The sequence below is a fragment of the Alternaria rosae genome (genome assembly GCF_020736505.1).
Source record: "Alternaria rosae strain MPI-PUGE-AT-0040 chromosome Unknown BKA58scaffold_2, whole genome shotgun sequence".
NCBI classification, from domain to species: domain Eukaryota; kingdom Fungi; phylum Ascomycota; class Dothideomycetes; order Pleosporales; family Pleosporaceae; genus Alternaria; species Alternaria rosae.
The window spans coordinates 3,146,601-3,164,258 of NW_025763571.1; the positions used below are offsets into that span (position 1 = coordinate 3,146,601).

The window sequence follows — 17,658 nt, forward strand, 5'->3', positions numbered from 1 at the left end:
GCAGATGTGTACATGACGGTCTCGCGCTGTGCCTGTCTTCCCCAGCCGCAATCCCCCCATTTTCCATTTCCATGCTTGATCCGCCGTCCATCCATCTGTTGATGTCTCTTTCCCAGTCGCCGCTCGTCTCGTTCCCAAGCCTAGTACTATCATCAAAGCACGAAGCTTCAGAAGAGTAATGGCCTGAACACAGGACTCCGTATAGTTCATTCCAGGCTGTTGCTGTACGTCCAAATGCGGCGATGGCGACTGAGAAGGTCGGAAGAGGAAACAATACTTTTGACGTGGCGTACAGCGCAGTTTACAATACATATGTACAGCCCTTATGTTCTGGCTCATCAGCTATCATAAGGGTTATCGGTCCTCATGATGTAGATCTCGCCAACGAGAACGACCAGACCGACGAGCATGGTGATCGCAATGATGGGCAGATTGACGCGCGCAAACTCCAGTCCACCAACACGGATGTGCTTTCTGCCCAGAATATCGCGCCAGAGCATGCCAGCCAGCGATGCACTGAACGCGAGACTGAAAGCACCATAATTGACGCCGATCGCCATGCTGTATATCGTGCCCCAGAACGTTCGATCTGAAATCGGAATGCCGTTCTGACGGTGGATTTCTTGCCACGATTGAACCACTCTGGAGATGAGGATTGTGGTGCCGATGTTAGTTCCAGCAAACTGGTCAAAGGTTAGCTACTGAAGTGTTATAGTGAAACGGAGACTCACGTTACAGAGTATGACTGAGACGAAGCCCATGCCGCCGATCGCTCCAACCGTCCCAGTCTTCTCAACCCAGTGGTCCCATGCATGTGCAAAGACCGGAACCCAGCCCTTCGTGACTAGAGCCTGAACCAGCACGAACATGCAAAAGGCAAAGGGAACGAGCGCCAAAGGGAGATGATGGAACACGGTCATAGTTGTTGGAAACGTCTCCTGTGCCCATCTATACGTGTCTGCGACGAGTGATGCGAGGGTGGTTGGCATCGGTCTCTTGGATGGCTCCAGCTTCTTCTCTTCCTGTGACGAGAGTTCAGCGCCCATCATCTCTCGTGTTCGACCGCTCAATATGTGACTGGACGCCTCAGCCAATGGCTGCGACTTCTCCTCGGGGTTCTGGGCCGTTTCGTGATCCGCGTGAGTGGCAACGGCGTCCAGCTCTTCCTGTATGACAGACTGCCTTCTAGTCTCAGCTCTTTCAGCAAGTGCAGCCTCTGCCCTGCGTCGGCCCTCGTGAGCGATTTTACGTGTCTCTGCTCTGTTCAGCCAACCCATTGTGAGATCGAAGATAAGCATAACGAATGCAGCAGGTAAAGTGACCCAGAACACCGGACGTTCATGAGAACCTTGAGAGGCAGCATTGATTGCCAAAACAGTAATCAGCGTAGCTGCCATAATCGCTGCTCCAAACATTGCGCCTTTCCTATCCAAGAAGGGGTTCAAGACTTCCTCGAGGGACAACTTCTTTTCTTGTTCGTCGTCGTCGCTGCTGGGATCGCTGTCGTTCTCTTCCAGTCCACCTTTGGCAAAAGGAATATTGGGATTGACGGGTTTCTTGTTCTATTGGAGGGAGCATTATCAGCACTGACTATGACGCCTCTCCTTGTGGGACGCTTACCTTGAGCTCATCTGGAAGGTCTTCCATCTTGATGGAGGCGGGGATCAGAGATTCGTCGTGAAAGATGATGTACAACAAGAAAGGATACAGTACGATTCCTGTGACGAGAACCGGTACGATGATGTTTGCCGTGTACTTGATGAATGTAATCCCAAACGCGCCCGCCAAGACTAGATTGGTCGGATTGGATGATACCAGTATCGCCGATGCGATGTTGGCGACTGAGAACTGCGTGAAGATCCACGCCCTTGGGTGCTTGATGTTGCTTGATACGCGCGTCATGTACGACAGGAACGCAGTACCAGATAGGATGACCGGATCATTACCGATGAAGGCTGTGAGAAGGAAGAAAAAGGCATACAGGTAGAAGAACAGCCGATGGCCGACTTTTCCTCCTTTCTGCAGAACCTTGAAAGCCAGCCATCGAATGAGACCGGAAGCATCGACAGAGATGGCGATGTAAGCAAGGGAGAGAAAGAACAGCATGATGTCGTATGGAACAATACCCTGATCACCAAGGGTGCCGCCTCTCACTTCTTTTGCGCCAATGGCAAGAATGGCAAGTAGAAAGAGATCCGCTACCAGAGGTGTTGTTATAAAGTTCATGGGAAAGTCGAACCGGACGAATGGTCCAGGCTTGCCATTCCGGACCCTCGTTGGGTGTTGTGGTGGTGCGATGATGCGCAACGCGCTCACGGTCTTGAGGAATGGGGTCCATATTATCCGCGGCACATAGATGGGTATGTGGAATGGAAACAGAACATTGATGTCTACAGCATTTTCTCGTTAGTGCGCCATCTGCAATGTCAGTATACACACACTACTTACTTGTCAATACGAAAACAATGAGGGTCACTATTGAGCGCCACTCTTTGATCTTGCTAGTATCAAGATCAGGCCTCTCTGTCTCTGTGGCGCGCTGAGTCAACATGTTGCGCCCCGTAGCAATGCTGGAAATTCACACTGCAAGATGGTCTTGGGGCCAGAAAAAACCGCCGGGAGATATCCTGACGTTTAAAAAGTGCAAGAACAAGCTTTTGGGTTCTGAGTAAGGGCCGATTGATGGGTACGTATGCCCGCTAGACGTTGCAGGCGATCTGTGTGCCGGCGTGCCTGGACCTCCTTCGCGACCGTGGGCTTCAGTACCGATGCCGAGAAATTGCTTGTACGGTGACGCGCGACATGGGCATGACGGCAGGCAAGTGAGGCTCTTGTATTGTCGCGACATGTGCGGCCAAGGAGGCGGTGCTCGCAGCCCAGGATGACAAGATGATGGCATCTCGGCGCCGGTTGGGCCGCTAGCAGGTAGCGCCTCCCGTATTGAGAGAGGGTCCAGTCGCTGACAGGTCATGCCTTCCACTCAGCCTCTCGCCCTATGCAACTGCGACAGGCGAAGACGATGTAGTTCACCGGTAATCTGCATTGCCCCAAACCATTGGGGATCTACATGGCACGCCTTACCCCGGAGTCGCGCCCTTATGCACGCTTCGCAATACCTATGCTGCCCTCCCTTCGTGACGGCCCGTCCAGCAATGTCTTCATCTCATCTGTCTTTACCCATACCAGGGAAGCATGTCTGCAACTAGAGCGCTATCCGATTTTGCAACCGCTACCTCGACCGCTACAACGTCTAGCCCAACGCTACAAGTCGTCTGCGCCTGGCCCATTTCGTCCAACTACGGAGCCGGATCAAGGGTTAGTACCAACTCCATACTACGTGTAGAGCGGATCTGGGCCTATCAGAGGACTGATGCATGAATACAGATCCTGTACTATGTGCTCGTCGCCGCATGTGTAACTTTTCGCAAAGCAGAATGGCTGCGAAACACCTGTCTGGCAGCCGTCTTGATTCTGCCGGCCATCTCGGCCCTGCAGGCCCTCGTGCTAGCAGCCGCGCATACGAATGGTCAGTACAACAGCCACCAAGAACTCCAAGAAGCGCATTTCTGACCTAAAACCCCAATAGGCGGCGTCGATATGGATATTTACGGCGTAAGTTCTTGGTGTTATTATGCCGTGCGACAAGCACTGATCGATCCTTTCCGTCTGTGCAGGCTTTCCAGTTCTGCGCAATTGGCATTTTAGCAGCGCCTCTCACTGTGAGACTGTCGCGAACCTATTTCCAGTCTCCCGGTCGCAACATAATTTTTCTCTGGACGATACTGATCTTGATGGGGCTGTTGGCCCTCTGCGTCGAGTTCTACCGGGTTACTCCGACGGCCTGTAGTAGCGACGACAATGGGAACCCTTTCCAAGGTGCCGCTAAATTTCCGTACGAGCATGCTAATTGCAATTTGACGTGCTCTGAAAGCGTGGGTCCAAACTCTCCGATGCGAGGCGGATCTGCCGCCGACGTCTATGTCATTCCCGTGCCGCGCATCCTGACTTTCAACGCCGCCATGCTGCTCTCGGCCGGGTTTTGCATACCTGCGATACTGTCTCTGATCTTTACCTGGGATAAGATCCTGGAGATCAACTGGAAGAGACGACGTCACGTGGAACCGCTAGACGCTCGGATCGAGGGGGCCAACATGACCGTTGGGGAGATGAAAGGCATCAACAACGTCGTGAGAAAGTTCTTGAGCGTCATTGAGATACCGTTGTTTGGCGGGGTGATTATTACAATCATTGGGGTCGGGGAAGCAAACTTCTTCAGCCCTCAGGTGCGACATATGACGGAACCTATGGCTTCGATTGGTGAGTAGAGTGACGCAGTGGTATGCTCGATGCTGACAAAGTAACCAGGGCAATGGTCACCCATAGCCGGAACAATCTTGGCCGCACTTGGCTCTCTATATATCCTGTGGTCGACTGGTGGTGACGAGGCTCCGCAGGGGAAGCCTGTGGATCATTATGAGAACTCTGGCTCATCGCGCCCCAGTCGTAGTAGCGAGCGACGACCATCTCCGCGGCCTCCTTCCTCCACCTACTTCAGCCCCAAGGGTATTACAGAGAACGGCTTGGGCATACGCTCAGAGTCGCCCAACGCTATTGAACTGATCCCAACTATCACGCATCCCGGCTCCGAATGCCCCCACCCCAGCCCTTCTCCTCAAGATGATCAGCAAGAGAATACTCAAGCCGATCAGCCGACAGCTGGCAGAAACGTTGTGCGCAAATGGCTGACTTCTGCTGGCAATTATCTGGGCGACGCTGCCCATGAGAAGCTCGATACAGATCACGTCGGCAACGACGAAGACACTCATAGGTTTCCCGAAGTTCCTGGCGAGGTCCTACGAAATCCCGATCTAGAAAGGATCAGTCGCACGTACAGTAAACTCCGCGAAGAAAGGGAAAATAGCGTATATGCGGCAAGCATTGCATCTACATCAGGTATCGAGGGCAGTACATCTCCGCCTCCTATACAGGATTCGCCGCGTCCCGATATCAGCCCTGTCCGACGACCAGAACGAAGGGCTACGCTGGAAGTACCAAAGGAAGTGCATCGTAGGAGCGAGAGCCATTGACCGATTATAGCCCAAACCAGGCTTCCGATACGGTCAGATGCGAAGGAACGCTATGGCCGACACCTACTGCCCAGATGCCTTCAACACTCGGGCCGAAGTCGTCAGTGCGGTAGTTGCGCTCTGGCGTATCTTTCCTCGAGCTCGTTGGCGTGGTACTCACGCCAAACACGTTAGTCCATTGCTTCAGCGTCTCGTCGTAGTTCTTCGGACTCAACGTTCCGTCAACCGAGCCATGCCAGAATTCTTGAGAAGTCAGAATGTGGCTCATCAGCTTACTTGGACTGGGACTTACGCATGCGCGGTCGTGTTCCGTTGTACCCAGGAAACATCCCTCGAACTACGTCACCCCAGTGCTGCGCAGTCGAAATGGACTGTCCGCCGGAGCAGGTATTATTCCATGCTGCCGCTGCTCCGGATGCAGAGATGAAACACCCAGCCGGTACACCCGAGTACAGAGACACGGCGCTGATGAGATCGGGATATGTGGCGGCGAGAACATTGCTCATCATGCCACCTGAGGAGCCACCCGTAACGAACACCTTCTTGGGGTCGATCTTGTACTTGTCGATCGCATAGACGATCATGTTCGCAATAGCGTTCGAATCACCACCACCGTTGTGCGATAACGAAGCTTTGCTGGACACGTCCCAGCACTCAGTCGTGGAGCTCGGCCAGACTGTCACGTAACCTTTGGTATCTGACCCTTTCTTCCATGGGATCAAGGAGTTTTGGAAATACTTCTGCGCCGATGACTGGCATGAGTGAATCGCCACGACTAGCGCATCGCTCTTGATCTGGTCGGGTACGTACACCCACCTTAGGTAGCGTGTTAGTCAGAGGCAAATGGGGGATAAGTCTTACTCACATGCCTGGTTTCGCTCGCGCACTACCACCATAGTTGGAGATCTGTGTCAATTGCGCAGCGAGAACACCCGAAGCAAGTGCTAGACTTGTAGTGAGAAATTGGATAAGCATCTTGTGGGAGCTGGAGGTAGTCTGACAGTCTCATGTTCGAGCTTCGTCACTATATACACGCACAAGCTCCGCATTGACAGAGTGGGGTCGACTGTCATTCGTGGAAGTCGGTATCTTCGTCTTGTCATGTAGTGTCCGAAGCCTGTGGCGCCACATGAAGTACAGCGTTCATCAGAGCGTTTGTTAGGTAGCTCCGGATAAAGGGCAAGGTGCTCGCAATCAAGCTTCATACCAAGCATTTTTCGCACATTACCCGCATATGTCTGTATCCATGCACTCCACGTCTACCACTTTGCGATTGCCGATATGAAACACAAGGACTTGATGTTACTGGTCGGCCCATTCTCAGAGTCTAATCCAGCTGTTCTAAGTGCCGAACGAAGCTTGACGTCAGGCGCAGCGTTTAGACAAGCCTCGCGAGGCTTAGAAAGTAGCGCAATATAGAGACAGGAGAATGAGCGAGTGCTGCTTACTCAAACCTGCGGATAGAAGGGTGGCTGCGCTGAATGTCTGGTACGTTATATGAGGCGGACATTGGTGTCATGTGGGGAGCTTCGCGGCGGTCGTCCTGCTTTCTTTGAGCAACTTTGAGCAGACGACAAGACAGAATATTTTCCTCAGAACAGATTTGCTCGCTCGTATAGTTACCTGTAATCATATTCCGCTCAGGGTAAGGACATTCACGATGTGGCCTCTTCTCGCATTCACCGCCGTACTCTTCGCCCGGTATGCTTCCGCTCACGGCGGAGCTCTGAACTACACTGTCGGAAATACATGGTATCCTGGGTAAGTAAAAGATGCCGAGTTCTTCTGGAAGGTGAACAAGTCGATCCAGTTGACGCTCTTCGCAGCTATGATCCCTATGGCGACCAGGCCATCCAGGATGCTGCCGCATGGATGCCACAAAGAAAATGGACCTCCAACAACCCCATCTTTGAGACCACCAATACATCTCTTTCATGCAACACCCCCGGTACACCCGCCCGCGCCTACATACCTATTCGCGCGGGCGAAAACATAACCGCCGTCTATGCATACTGGGTGCATACCGTCGGCCCCATGATAGCCTGGATGGCATACTGCAACAACGCCGAGAATGACTGCGCGACCTTTTCTAGCGAGACTGCAGATTGGTTCAAAATTGGCGAGAAGGGCTTGTCGGAAGGTAGCATCGAAACTGGAGAGTGGTTCCAGAAGACGTTCAGTATGTGGGATGGGAGTCCAAGTTTGTGGAGTGAGACAGTGCCAATAGGGCTGAAAGCGGGAAGGTACTTGGTAAGACATGAGATCATCAGCTTGCATTCAGCGAATAGTATGTTCATGGTTCCTTCCTCCAGCTACAGCTCTTCGAGGATGACGGAAGGTGCAACGCGCTAACGGTTTGGGGTGCTCAGAACCACAATTTTACCCTGAATGCGCGCATTTGGAAGTCACGAACGATAAAGAGGAAGGCTCAATTCCCAGCGAGGAGTATATGGTCAAGATTCCAGGGGTGTGGAGTATGGACCGTACGTATTCTAATGGCAAAAGAGAGCATGCGGCTGATCGTTGGTAGAACCTGAGATCAATATCGACATTTACAGTCCTGAGGTCTCGGCAAAGACGGTACGTTCGATAGAGACACGGGGATGCTTCAAATGCCTTGTGCTGACGACGTTACCCAGATATACAACATCCCGGGCCCACCTGTATGGACTGGGTAGCTGTGGGTCGACATGTAGAAGGCATGATGGATTGAGCACGCCCTGGAATGACGGTCCAGTCAATCGAGGATTTGCACATCACAATTCAGTTATCCTCTGTGGCGCAATTGGCTAGCGCGTCTGACTGTTACAGCTTGCAGTAGCAGTCATCAGGAGGTTGGAAGTTCGAGCCTTCCCGGAGGAGTGAATGATTTTGTTTTTGAGCCGCCGGTACAGAGGAGGCGGTAGGCTGGCATGGGTTGACAAAGGAATGCGTTTTTTTTATGTTAGGGTTGTGGGTAACGGCGTGGAGTGACAGCTACCGAGGATCCACATCGCTGTGGGCTTACATAACCGACAAACGTCATCAGCTAGCGTTACCGTCACGCTCCTTCCTGCGCTTCCTTACTATCACAATACGCGTCCATATGTACACAACGCGTCGAAAGCAGTACCTCACGCAGTCACGACGCGGAAAAACGCGATTTGCGATGTGGTCGCGATATTGTACATTCCAAATTGCTAATTCGAAGTCTCTTGCCGCCTGAGTACAAAAGCTCCAGCACTGTTCCAACGCACACTTCATACCTTCCACCAAATCTATGCTCGTCCAAACATCGTGCTATGATGTCACTTTCCTTCTATAGGCCTTGGGAATTTTAGTCAAGTTGATCCTTTGGTCTTGCCTCCTCTTACGCCAGACTCACCTCTAGACCCCTTGTCTCACTTGACACATCGTCTTCCTCGGTCATGTAATCGTCAGCCCTTGCATTAGCACGGTCTCTGCGTGCTCTCTGTCTCTTGGCTTTTTTGGTATCTTTTCGGCGGGGTCGGGCGGGGGTCGTGGTAGGTGGACACGGTGGAGAGTGTCCTACTTCCTAGGCAGTATCCTCTTGGTCGACACCAAGCTCCTTCTCGTGACTTTTCTGGAATGCGGCTTGGTCTTGCAGCTTTTGGTAGCGCTTCTTTTGATGATCGGTCATCTTTTCCTGCTTCTTCAACAACCTCTGCTCCACCGTCTTGTCCGCCACGGCTGCATCGTGCTCAGCCTTGAATGACTCGAAGATAACCTTCCATTCGACCTCGATATTTGGGTAGTTGTTGCGCGCGTTCTTGATGTCGAGGTTGAAGCCCGCTAGGTATGGATGTACGGCGCATCCTTTGGGGGAGATACACTGAAAGCGCTGCCCACAGATCACGACCTCGTCGTATGTGTCTGACTTCTTATCCTCATCTATGACGGGTGCGAGACACCAAGAGAAGTGCAGCGCGCTGACACATCTCATGGATGGGCAACCACCACACTCCTTATCCTCGCAGTGATGCTGTGTTTGAAGAGGTCAGTGTGTTCCCAGTCTGAGTCCCTCCAACCGGTTACCTACAGCGCTGCTCATTCTCTCTTTGGTACGAATGTTTCTCATCATGGCGGCGTTGCTGTCGTTCTTGATATAGTGGCCGAATATCTCGTCCAGGTCCAAGGAACTCTGTCGCGCGTAGTTGGGCATCTCTGTGGCGATTGCATTCGATATTTGCTAGAATTCAAAGGTTTATGGGTAGCTCAATGAAGTAGATAGAGTCGGGAAAGTCGTGTAGCTTAGTGCGGTTGCAGCTTTCGTCGACAGGACGAGAGATCACTAGTGACAGTTGCAAGAGTTGTACGCCTTTACTACTCGGCTAATGGGCGCTATTTACGTTGTTATTGTTGCCGTTGCCGCCTATCAATTTACTCGGCTCAGGCTCGCTCACTCGCTCCGAGTATTGCCGACATTATACAAATACTAGTAATCTCTCTCTATGAGCTTGACTGTATGCGTCTCTCCTGAGCGCCCCCTGAGTACATTCGCACTCACAGTCTTAGTCATCGGCCGCTGCTGGCCGTCACTGGACTTCTGATCGGCCCAGAGAAGAGCATGTTGCGAAAATTCGACTGGGTCGTTGACCAGCGCAGCTCCTAGCTATGCATATATCGTCTTACTCTACCGGCCAGGCACCCACATGGAGGCGTACTGGAGGACTGGGTTGAACATATTTGAGGACGGTCGTTTCGAGCTCTTAATTAGAGCCTTGGCATTCGCACTCGAGTGTTATACCTTTTACCGCATGTATGAGACAAGAGACAAAAGTAAGAACGACGTAGACGCTTGGAATAGATAAATAGCTAAAGTCTATGTAGCAGGCAAGACCCTATACTCTCTTCAACCCAAGTTAAAGCTATCTGATTGTATGACACTACACACGACCTCCCCTCACATCTCCTTCACGACGTCGTCATTGTCATCTATCCCTTAAAGCGCCTCTCCAAGCTCAGCCGGATCTTGAAACAATGCCCACCAGTCACCTTCTTCCACATGAACCATAAAGATAGAAAGCTGCACCATGAATTCGAGATTCATTTCCAGTCTGTAATGGTCGGGTTTGTACTGAGTTGCCCGTGCCTTTTCGTTTCCGACACGCAACAATTCTTCTATTCGTTGCTGTGCGTCTCGTTTAAGCTTGAGCATACCGCTGGAAGCATCGTCCGTCGATGGTCGTAGCTCTGTCGGCACCATTGGCTTTGTGTTCTGGTGCTCGTGTCCGCCGGAGCGTAGTACGCCAGCGAAGCCGATGATGGCATGAGAGGCGCATACGTCGGTGCATTGCGAGTCGCAAGTTTCGACAAGAACGTATGTGGCAAACGCAGCATCGTGTAGCAATTCCCAAGACTCTGTTGAAAGGCGGAGTAGACTGCAACATTGGTTTGCTACTGTCGTCCAGTTGTGCGTATAGATTATACTGCTGTATACATCCATACTGCTGTCTTTCGAGGAAACACAGGTCCGAAATGCTTGTACAGCCGGATGTGAGGATGCCTGGTTGACATTCGTATACCTATGTTGATCCGAACCGCGAGGCCGCCAATCCAGATGCCGATCCAGTTCCATGTTAATGGAATTACGCATGTACTTGTCCGTTTGTCCCTTGATCAAGTGACGATTGTAGCATTCGGTAAACTTGAATGGCTCCCACAATACTTCGCTGTCCAGTATGCACTGCAGAAGTTGCCATACGCTAAGGCTGTAATCGATCAAATTGCAAAGCTCGAGATCCTTTTCCCGGCTCCCAACAAGGCCGAGTAAAGCAAACACGCCATCCAGAGAGACTGAACATGGCAACATGCCAAATTCCGCAAATAATGATTCAAAAGATCGTCGAGCGGTTTCCCTGCGTAGACGTATGAGACTGAACGTTTTGGTCTCATTCAGCGACTCCGGCGTGCTATGAAAGGGCCAGGAGAGTACGATGCTTTCAAACATGCGATAAGAGAGTCTATGGCTTCCCGCGAACACTACAATATGCTTTGCTAAGAGAAATTCTTGCACGATCCATAGTCTTTCCCAGTACTCCGCTTGTACTATGTATTCAGCTTGCTCTCTCCTTCGTATATGTTGGCGTGCACCTCTGCTACGCCAGTGGACGATATCTTTCATATGGTGTAGATCAAAGGCGTTTGTGTGAGGCAATGGAAGGTTAGGGCCGAGCCAACAGTAGACGCACTTGGCGCCAGAGTATATGCGCTTCATCCCTTGAACCTGGTGGCTCCGTTCTTGAACATCATCTTGGTTAATGCATATGGCATCCAGCCATATAACCTGAGATCGGTATCGACTGCGGAAGGCTCTAAGGAAATGAGAGAGGTTTTCGCGTACTGAAAAAGGCGTCCCGTCCAGTAGGATGGACTTCGTCGGCTCCGGAGGACCCCAAACGTACGAGCCAGCGACATATTGACCTTCCTCGCGGGAAATGCAAGCTGCGTATACTTCGCATTGCAATGGAGAATTGCTCATCAAGCTAGGCAGCACGCGCAAAAGTCGGAAGCTGTCACCGTCTCGTGAAAGAGGTGGGTATCGCATGAAGCCAGTGTCCAAGGTCCCTGTTGAAATGGGGGAGGCGTCAATGGCTGTAGCGTCTGGTGGCATCGAGTAGTTTCTGAGATCGTAACGCAGGGATACGGTACGAAGTTGCGAAGAGCAGGGATCGATTAGATAGTTCGAGCCGAGAGCTAATATTGGGGGCCTTTACCCCTCGCTAACCCTAAAACATGCTGCGAGCAGATGATTGCTAAGCGTCGAAGTACTCATCGTCAAAGGGGAGCAAATAACCGTTCTGGCGTGTTCCTATGGCAGGTACGTCAATATCATCATTCTCTCCGCGCTCACTCATTAGGAGATTGACAGGCATTAAGCAAGCTCATTCACCAAACTCAATGAACTCGCCATGCCTCCCCTCCAACAGTTGTCCTGCCTTCCTCTCCCATTGATCCATGAACCGTGCTGGCCATCTCCTAGCTTGCTTCCCGTGCTTCTTTACAAGATCTCGCGAAACATTCTTGGCAGCCCGCAAATATGCAAAGCGGAAATCCTGCCATAGCTTCAAGTCTTCACCCGTTGTAGCATTCGGATCGGGAAAGTATGGATCGTTACAGGTCACCGCTGTGACTAGTCGCTCTATCGCAGCTTCGGGCTGATCAAACGAAACAAGCGAGGCTTTGTCGAAATCGAGGACGTAGAGACGCATACCGCGGTAGCTGTGGCTAATCGAGCCTGGATTTAGAGCCTGGGTCGCGAGTGTAATTCTATGCTGCAGTAGGGAGGAAAAGAAAGGTCCGGAGGTGTCGACATCGTCGGCGACATCGGTTTGTGTCTCATCCCAAGTAGCTCTCCCACCGAGTACAAACTCGATATCCATTCCGTCCACATTGGCATGCCAGTATATGATGGCTAGTCCAGTGGCCATTTCCTCCACCATGTGCTTGAACCACCAGGAGCTGTCGAGTGGGAACGACCTGAAGTCCTCCCTTGTAAAAGGAAAGTTCTACAGGTTGTCTGATCTGCACGAAGGCTCGTCCTTGCGAGTTGCCAGTGCAAGATATGGTCGTATGAGACAGAAATCGTTCTCTGGATTCGCAAGTACCGCACCTCTTGAGGTGGTGGGATCGTAACGCCATAGCAGAGCCTGTCCAGTCTCCGGACCTATCGTGGGGATAAGGGAAAGAGCAAAGACGAACGGCGTCGTCTCTCTGGCGTGAGAATCCGGGAAAAAGCGGGCGTAGTCTGCCCAGAAGCACTCTTTGGCTTCATCTGCTACCCAGCCCTTGATGGCCGGCACCTGGAGCTTGGATTCTCCCCACGCGTCCACGTCAGGGCCCGACAACGCCCGATGGACGCGGGCTGTGAGCCATATATCATTCCACAGGGCGTCTCGATCCCGACCAATCTTGTATGCGACTGTGGAGGGACTTGTCGACGTGTAAATGGTGCCGCACGTGCCGCGGCCGATGATGCGAAGATCCGTGGGATCAGGGACTACTAAGGTATGTGAAGACTCTGAGGTGTGTATTGTCTCGCTCGCTGCGTGCGCTGGGCTGGTTTGGGAGACATCTCGAAGGTTATCGCTCGCGTGTTCGTGCCGTGTTCGCGACATTGTGGTAGCTCTGCGAAGAGAATAAGAGGACTAGATTCCTGTCAGAGTATCTGCAAAGTCTATGCTGTATTCTTCAGCAGATGCGATACGGTCGTTAGTTGTTAGCCAGGCGCTGTTGACTCAGAGGGTGAGCCATGGTTTGTTCTAGTATGATGATCCATTCCAGGCATGCCTACTGGAGCGCGCGCAGACGTTATACTTGGTGTCTCCACCTGTCGTGCTGGAGCGTATGAATAGAGCCGTCAGGTTGCGATAGCTTGTATGTATAAATGCCAAATTTGTCGGAGGCCGCCATATGTTCATTGTGGTCATGGTCGTGCTTGCACGCGTGTGGAACAATCCGCGCCCTGGGACCGTGCCCATGCTAGACTGAGGATGCCTGACACGTGACTACGCGACAACGATGACACGATGACGCTATGACGCGATCTCAGAACCTGCCACTTTCCAAGGACGGAACAAAGCTCATGGTGCAGATGATTTATTCATCGTTGTTTCCTACGCATTGAATTCTCTATGATTGGGATGAACAAACCTTCATTACATGATGTAAACTGCACGGAGCTCGCGTTTCGCGTGTATTCAGAAACACTGAGGCTCGCACATCATGAGCGTACAGATTTTACATACATCTTCCGCACGTCTCATGCGTGCTTCCACTTCTTCATCCGCAGGCCATGTAACATCTGCTTACTCCTCCACGAAGAATCTGGCTGCAAAGACGACATCGTTTTCGCTGAACACTCCCTGCCTTTCACTCTTCACCTGCCTTAGAACGCCCTGTTTGTTTTTCTTGTCCTTGCTCTCCGCGTACGCAATGACACAATCCCTGTTGAGCGATGGGTTGCTGTTTGTCTTTAGGCGCGTGGGACTGCGAGGCTCCTTGGGTAAGGTGCGGTGGAGACTTTTGCGTTTCTTCGTAGCAGAGGATTGAGGTGTAGAGGGTTTGTGGCGCACGAGTTGGGGTGTCGTGAGGGTTGAAGTGAGCTTCACTGGAGATTGAGTTTCGTTGCCGCGACGTGATTCGCGCAAGGTTTTGCGTTCCGGTGAGCCATCTGCTTGCGGAATAGGAGCAGGAGACAATCTTATAGGTGCTTGAGGTGACCGGGTGTATGAAATGGGCTCCATATCGGGCTCAGGAGTCGTATGTAGGCTGGACAGAGGGGAAGATGTAGCAGTGTCCCAGATTTTAGAGTTCTGGACGACCTGTTCCGCGACCTTGGGCGACGGTGCTGCATCAGGCGTGTTTCTTGGTTTGGCGGAGGGGCGAGATCGACGTAGTCGCGCAGATGCTTCACGAAGAATTTCTTCTGGATCCTCGAACCAGAATGGATTTGCCTTTGGGCCCTGCACAGCAAGAATGTTGTTGCTAGAAGTTTTACGACGCGAGAGTCTTTGTTCGGTTGCATGTATACTCTGGCTGCCCGAATCAGTACTCAGCTGGTCGCCATGCAGTTTGACCTCTGCCATATGTCGTTCGACCGTTGGAGTAGAGTTCTTGACAATAGAGGTGGGTTGGTCAATGACAGCATTCGGTAGGAAAGTGCTGGTCTCGTGTTGGTGTTGGTCGTCGAAAGCGAGGGGCAGGTCAGTCTTCGCGTGCTCTAATGGTGATGTAGGTGGCGGCGTTCCCATCCGGACCGTTCTTTTTCTTGAACTGCGAGAGTCGGTATTTGCCTTCTTTGACTCGACAGATCTTATCTGTCCACCATCTCCTGGGACTGTGTTCTGTGTAGTCGGATTCTTGACTGGGCTGTTGGAAGCCACGACTAAACGCAGTGCAGGCTCCCACCTATGGTCCACTATAATTGATCTATCTTGCCCGTAGACTACCAAGCGTCTGATCACGAAGTTGGAATTTGTCTTCACCGGCTGTTTCGGAGGTGGTGCTTTCTTCAGAGAGACACTTCGTTTTGGCTTTGTAGGTACTGAGTACAAAGCTGCTGGTGGTAGTGGCATGGACAGTCTGCGGTCAAAAGCCGGAAATGACAGGTGCGGTAGTCCAGATTCCCGATGTTCATGGAGGGTTGCGGCTTGCGATAACATTTCTGGCTTGTAGCTCTCGGGAGCTCCATAGAAGGGAGGACCCTTACCGGATATGGTGTAGTTTGGACGCGTATATTGGGTATCGAGTGAGCCATCGCGTACTTCTCCGGGCGAAGAATTCGCTTGCAGACTGGACCTCGGGGCTGCGTGTCTGAGTCTTGGTACACGTGTAGGAAAAGATGACGAGTACTGGTAGCCTGTGCCCTGGAAAGCCGCGGGAAAGCGATCAAGTGGACTAGACGTCAGACCGGCGTTGTCGCCCGCCCACTGACGCATGAGATCACTGGGAGCGACTCCTCCTAAGGTTGGATCAGAGAATAAAATGATATATGGCGATGGATACATCTGAATCGTCTGCTGGTTCAAGGTCGAATCTGGATACAACATCTTCGGATTGAACCCTACACGCGACGTGGGCTCCGCTTCTGGAGTGTGTACCGTGTCCTGCGCATGCGCTCGTCCAGTCTCCGATGCACGCGATATGTTGGGAGTGTCTGCACTTCTCCGGACTGGTGAAGACGCAAGTCTTGGATATGTAGTGTTTGGTGCAATAAGTACTGGAACGCTCGATCTGACACCAGTGAGTGGTGGGTTCGACGCTGTCCAAGGCTCTATGGTCAGAGCTGATGGCAGAATAGGTGACACATCCCGCTTCATCTGCACACCGGACCGGAGAGCCCGTCTCTTTGTATGAAATCCATACTCTGGATCGCTGTCTCCTTCTGCATCCACGTCGATGACCTCTGAGCTTGGCTCGATGGCACCTGGAGGCACCGCGTCGCTCTCGCTCTTGCTGGACGCATCGACACGTAGATGCATGGTACTGCCATCGGTTCCTAGGACAAACGGGTAGCTTTCGTCGATCATGCGCTTCGGTGCCTTCAGATAGCCCACGCCGCTGGTGAGCTTCCTACCCTCTCCAGATGTGATGACCACGTCAATGACTCCGAAAGTCTTTCCACCTGGCTTCTGCATACTGTGTGCTTCCTCCGGCATTTGCGTTGCGGCAAGCGCGCGGAGGAACTCGGCAGTAGGGGGGATGTTGCCTTGTTTATCGGTACCCCGTTCGCGTACTTCAGCTTGGAGCGCCTGGCCAATGTGTTGCCATCGCTGCTCTATCGGGGGTGGTGTGTTGTTCTTCTCAGTACTGCCGTCTGCGGCTACTCCACGTGGTAGGACGACCCATGGCCGCTCAGCGAGAAAGTCGACTCTGGTGCCCGCGAAAACCTGGTGATGGTCTTTCGAGCCAGATCTGCCGTCGTAGTTGGGCATGGACAGACATGCGGCGAGTGTTCCATTGAAGAAGACCTCGATCTTGAGCGATGTTCTCTGGTCGTAGAGGCCGGAGACGTAGGTCTGCTCGGAGAGGTTGACGTGGAGTGTGAGTGCTTTCAGTGTGCGCTGCGAGACATCTGAGAAGCTGCTGTTAGCCGTGATGCTGTTAGTATTTGGCGGAAGGTACGCACCCTTCGTCGCTTCCTGCGCGTCTCTAGAAAGTTCCCCTTCGTATATGTCGCTCCCGACCCGTGTTTGCATGAAAGGCGCCTGTGCGAGCCAGTTGAGCTGGAAGGCAGCCTCATCACCTGGGAAAGGCACCTGCTCTTCCTTCAACAGTTTGCTCTTCAACAGCCTCTTTTCAGCTAGTGCAGACTGCTGCTTGGCTGCATCTCCCTTTCTTAGTATGATCTTTGCTGTAGTCGTATCACCGAGCGGAATTGCGCCCAGGCGCACCGAGACGCCGCGCGCGAAGTAGGTAGGCATATTTGCAGGGGGTGAAGGATATACACGTTTTACGACATAGCCATCGCAAGAGACAATGCCGCAATGCCTGGCGATGGAGCAAATTCGAGTCGGTTAGGTGCGGTAAGGCCGTCTAGAGCGTGTCGAGCATGGTGGGGTATGGAGTACTCGTTGCGGTGACCGAGCGCTGCTGAACTCGCGTGACGTATATCGTGGGCTTCCGTTTACGGCAGGTACCCTCCGCTGCTCTTTCCACGCGCCCTCGCCGCGGTGACCGGGCTTGCGTCTATGCACACCCTATCTGACGTATGGCGATCTTGAATGTACCCAGGTATCATGATGGCGGATTTTGCAATGAGAATATACATGCGATAAACACAAGTGAGAAAGAGGGAAAGAAGGCTGAAGGTAATCGTGCTAATAGCAATGAATGCTATCTGCACGAAGAGATACCTAAACAGAATGCCTAGATTGCAGACTTCCGCCTCGAAAGGCCTCACATCTGACGTCAGGTGATGCTGTGCATCAGAGCTCGACGAAGCCTCTGCCGCTTCTTTGCTGCTCAGTGCCGTTAATACCCCCACCTCGTTCAAGCAAAAATGCGAACACCGTGGAGCCTACATCAAGGTGAAAACATGCAAAGTAGGTGACCTGACGTCAATGTAGGC

The 17,658-nt window shown here is 52.3% G+C and overlaps 9 protein-coding genes and 1 non-coding gene across 10 annotated transcripts; 3 read left to right on the forward strand and 7 right to left on the reverse strand.

Moving 5' to 3' along the window:
- Positions 1–29: 29 nt before the first annotated feature.
- Positions 30–2,954, reverse strand: BKA58DRAFT_99140 (uncharacterized protein). The gene is made up of 4 exons (XM_046176345.1): positions 2,449–2,954; positions 1,621–2,390; positions 732–1,562; positions 30–683 (listed from the first exon to the last, which is right to left on the reverse strand). Exons 1-4 carry the CDS (start codon positions 2,549–2,551, stop codon positions 339–341), a joined length of 2,049 nt encoding a protein of 682 aa, XP_046029458.1. The 5' UTR covers positions 2,552–2,954; the 3' UTR covers positions 30–338.
- Positions 2,955–2,990: 36 nt separating this feature from the next.
- On the forward strand, positions 2,991–5,223 carry BKA58DRAFT_99201 (uncharacterized protein). Its single transcript, XM_046176348.1, has 5 exons — positions 2,991–3,315; positions 3,385–3,526; positions 3,587–3,612; positions 3,675–4,317; positions 4,366–5,223. Exons 1-5 carry the CDS (start codon positions 3,193–3,195, stop codon positions 5,085–5,087), a joined length of 1,656 nt encoding a protein of 551 aa, XP_046029459.1. The 5' UTR covers positions 2,991–3,192; the 3' UTR covers positions 5,088–5,223.
- BKA58DRAFT_306739 (Alpha/Beta hydrolase protein) lies at positions 5,092–6,062 on the reverse strand (the record flags this gene model as incomplete). The annotated part of the gene is made up of 3 exons (XM_046167126.1): positions 5,092–5,330; positions 5,380–5,903; positions 5,953–6,062. The coding sequence occupies 3 exons, from the start codon at positions 6,060–6,062 to the stop codon at positions 5,092–5,094; spliced, it is 873 nt and encodes a 290-aa protein (XP_046029460.1).
- Positions 6,063–6,688: 626 nt separating this feature from the next.
- BKA58DRAFT_354895 (glycoside hydrolase family 61 protein-like protein) lies at positions 6,689–7,961 on the forward strand. Its single transcript, XM_046168626.1, has 5 exons — positions 6,689–6,848; positions 6,914–7,374; positions 7,457–7,570; positions 7,618–7,667; positions 7,727–7,961. The coding sequence occupies exons 1-5, from the start codon at positions 6,748–6,750 to the stop codon at positions 7,763–7,765; spliced, it is 765 nt and encodes a 254-aa protein (XP_046029461.1). The 5' UTR covers positions 6,689–6,747; the 3' UTR covers positions 7,766–7,961.
- BKA58DRAFT_t19 lies at positions 7,858–7,949 on the forward strand. Its single transcript has one exon. It is a non-coding gene; the product is annotated as a tRNA-Asn (tRNA).
- A 661-nt stretch (positions 7,962–8,622) lies between the features above and the next one.
- Positions 8,623–9,396, reverse strand: BKA58DRAFT_452773 (uncharacterized protein; the record flags this gene model as incomplete). Its single annotated transcript, XM_046174434.1, has 2 exons — positions 9,127–9,396; positions 8,623–9,069 (listed from the first exon to the last, which is right to left on the reverse strand). Exons 1-2 carry the CDS (start codon positions 9,247–9,249, stop codon positions 8,623–8,625), a joined length of 570 nt encoding a protein of 189 aa, XP_046029462.1. The 5' UTR covers positions 9,250–9,396.
- A 476-nt stretch (positions 9,397–9,872) lies between these two features.
- On the reverse strand, positions 9,873–12,147 carry BKA58DRAFT_99239 (heterokaryon incompatibility protein-domain-containing protein). Its single transcript, XM_046176351.1, has one exon. The coding sequence runs from the start codon at positions 11,698–11,700 to the stop codon at positions 10,030–10,032; it is 1,671 nt and encodes a 556-aa protein (XP_046029463.1). The 5' UTR covers positions 11,701–12,147; the 3' UTR covers positions 9,873–10,029.
- BKA58DRAFT_436329 (uncharacterized protein) lies at positions 11,972–12,517 on the reverse strand (the record flags this gene model as incomplete). Its single annotated transcript, XM_046173404.1, has 1 exon — positions 11,972–12,517. The coding sequence occupies one exon, from the start codon at positions 12,515–12,517 to the stop codon at positions 11,972–11,974; it is 546 nt and encodes a 181-aa protein (XP_046029464.1).
- On the reverse strand, positions 12,148–13,605 carry BKA58DRAFT_99238 (uncharacterized protein). The gene has a single exon (XM_046176350.1). It carries the CDS (start codon positions 13,202–13,204, stop codon positions 12,596–12,598), a length of 609 nt encoding a protein of 202 aa, XP_046029465.1. The 5' UTR covers positions 13,205–13,605; the 3' UTR covers positions 12,148–12,595.
- A 1-nt stretch (position 13,606) lies between these two features.
- Positions 13,607–17,154, reverse strand: BKA58DRAFT_99237 (uncharacterized protein). The gene is made up of 2 exons (XM_046176349.1): positions 16,717–17,154; positions 13,607–16,662 (listed from the first exon to the last, which is right to left on the reverse strand). The coding sequence occupies exons 1-2, from the start codon at positions 17,009–17,011 to the stop codon at positions 13,895–13,897; spliced, it is 3,063 nt and encodes a 1,020-aa protein (XP_046029466.1). The 5' UTR covers positions 17,012–17,154; the 3' UTR covers positions 13,607–13,894.
- Positions 17,155–17,658: the final 504 nt, after the last annotated feature.

Bases quoted from the DNA above. Each gene is read 5' to 3' on its own strand.
- BKA58DRAFT_99140 (XM_046176345.1), bottom strand. From the start codon at position 2,551: ATGTTGACTCAGCGCGCCACAGAGACAGAGAGGCCTGATCTTGATACT. The intron at 2,391-2,448 runs GTAAGTAGTGTG...AAAATGCTGTAG, and splicing joins CATTGTTTTCGTATTGACAA to ACATCAATGTTCTGTTTCCA. The intron at 684-731 runs GTGAGTCTCCGT...ACCTTTGACCAG, and splicing joins TCTCAGTCATACTCTGTAAC to TTTGCTGGAACTAACATCGG.
- BKA58DRAFT_99201 (XM_046176348.1), top strand. From the start codon at position 3,193: ATGTCTGCAACTAGAGCGCTATCCGATTTTGCAACCGCTACCTCGACC. The intron at 3,316-3,384 runs GTTAGTACCAAC...GCATGAATACAG, and splicing joins ACTACGGAGCCGGATCAAGG to ATCCTGTACTATGTGCTCGT. The intron at 4,318-4,365 runs GTGAGTAGAGTG...CAAAGTAACCAG, and splicing joins GGAACCTATGGCTTCGATTG to GGCAATGGTCACCCATAGCC.
- BKA58DRAFT_354895 (XM_046168626.1), top strand. From the start codon at position 6,748: ATGTGGCCTCTTCTCGCATTCACCGCCGTACTCTTCGCCCGGTATGCT. The intron at 7,571-7,617 runs GTACGTATTCTA...GATCGTTGGTAG, and splicing joins AGGGGTGTGGAGTATGGACC to AACCTGAGATCAATATCGAC. The intron at 7,668-7,726 runs GTACGTTCGATA...GACGTTACCCAG, and splicing joins CTGAGGTCTCGGCAAAGACG to ATATACAACATCCCGGGCCC.
- BKA58DRAFT_99239 (XM_046176351.1), bottom strand. From the start codon at position 11,700: ATGCCACCAGACGCTACAGCCATTGACGCCTCCCCCATTTCAACAGGG.
- BKA58DRAFT_99238 (XM_046176350.1), bottom strand. From the start codon at position 13,204: ATGTCGCGAACACGGCACGAACACGCGAGCGATAACCTTCGAGATGTC.
- BKA58DRAFT_99237 (XM_046176349.1), bottom strand. From the start codon at position 17,011: ATGCCTACCTACTTCGCGCGCGGCGTCTCGGTGCGCCTGGGCGCAATT. The intron at 16,663-16,716 runs GTGCGTACCTTC...GCAGCTTCTCAG, and splicing joins CGCGCAGGAAGCGACGAAGG to ATGTCTCGCAGCGCACACTG.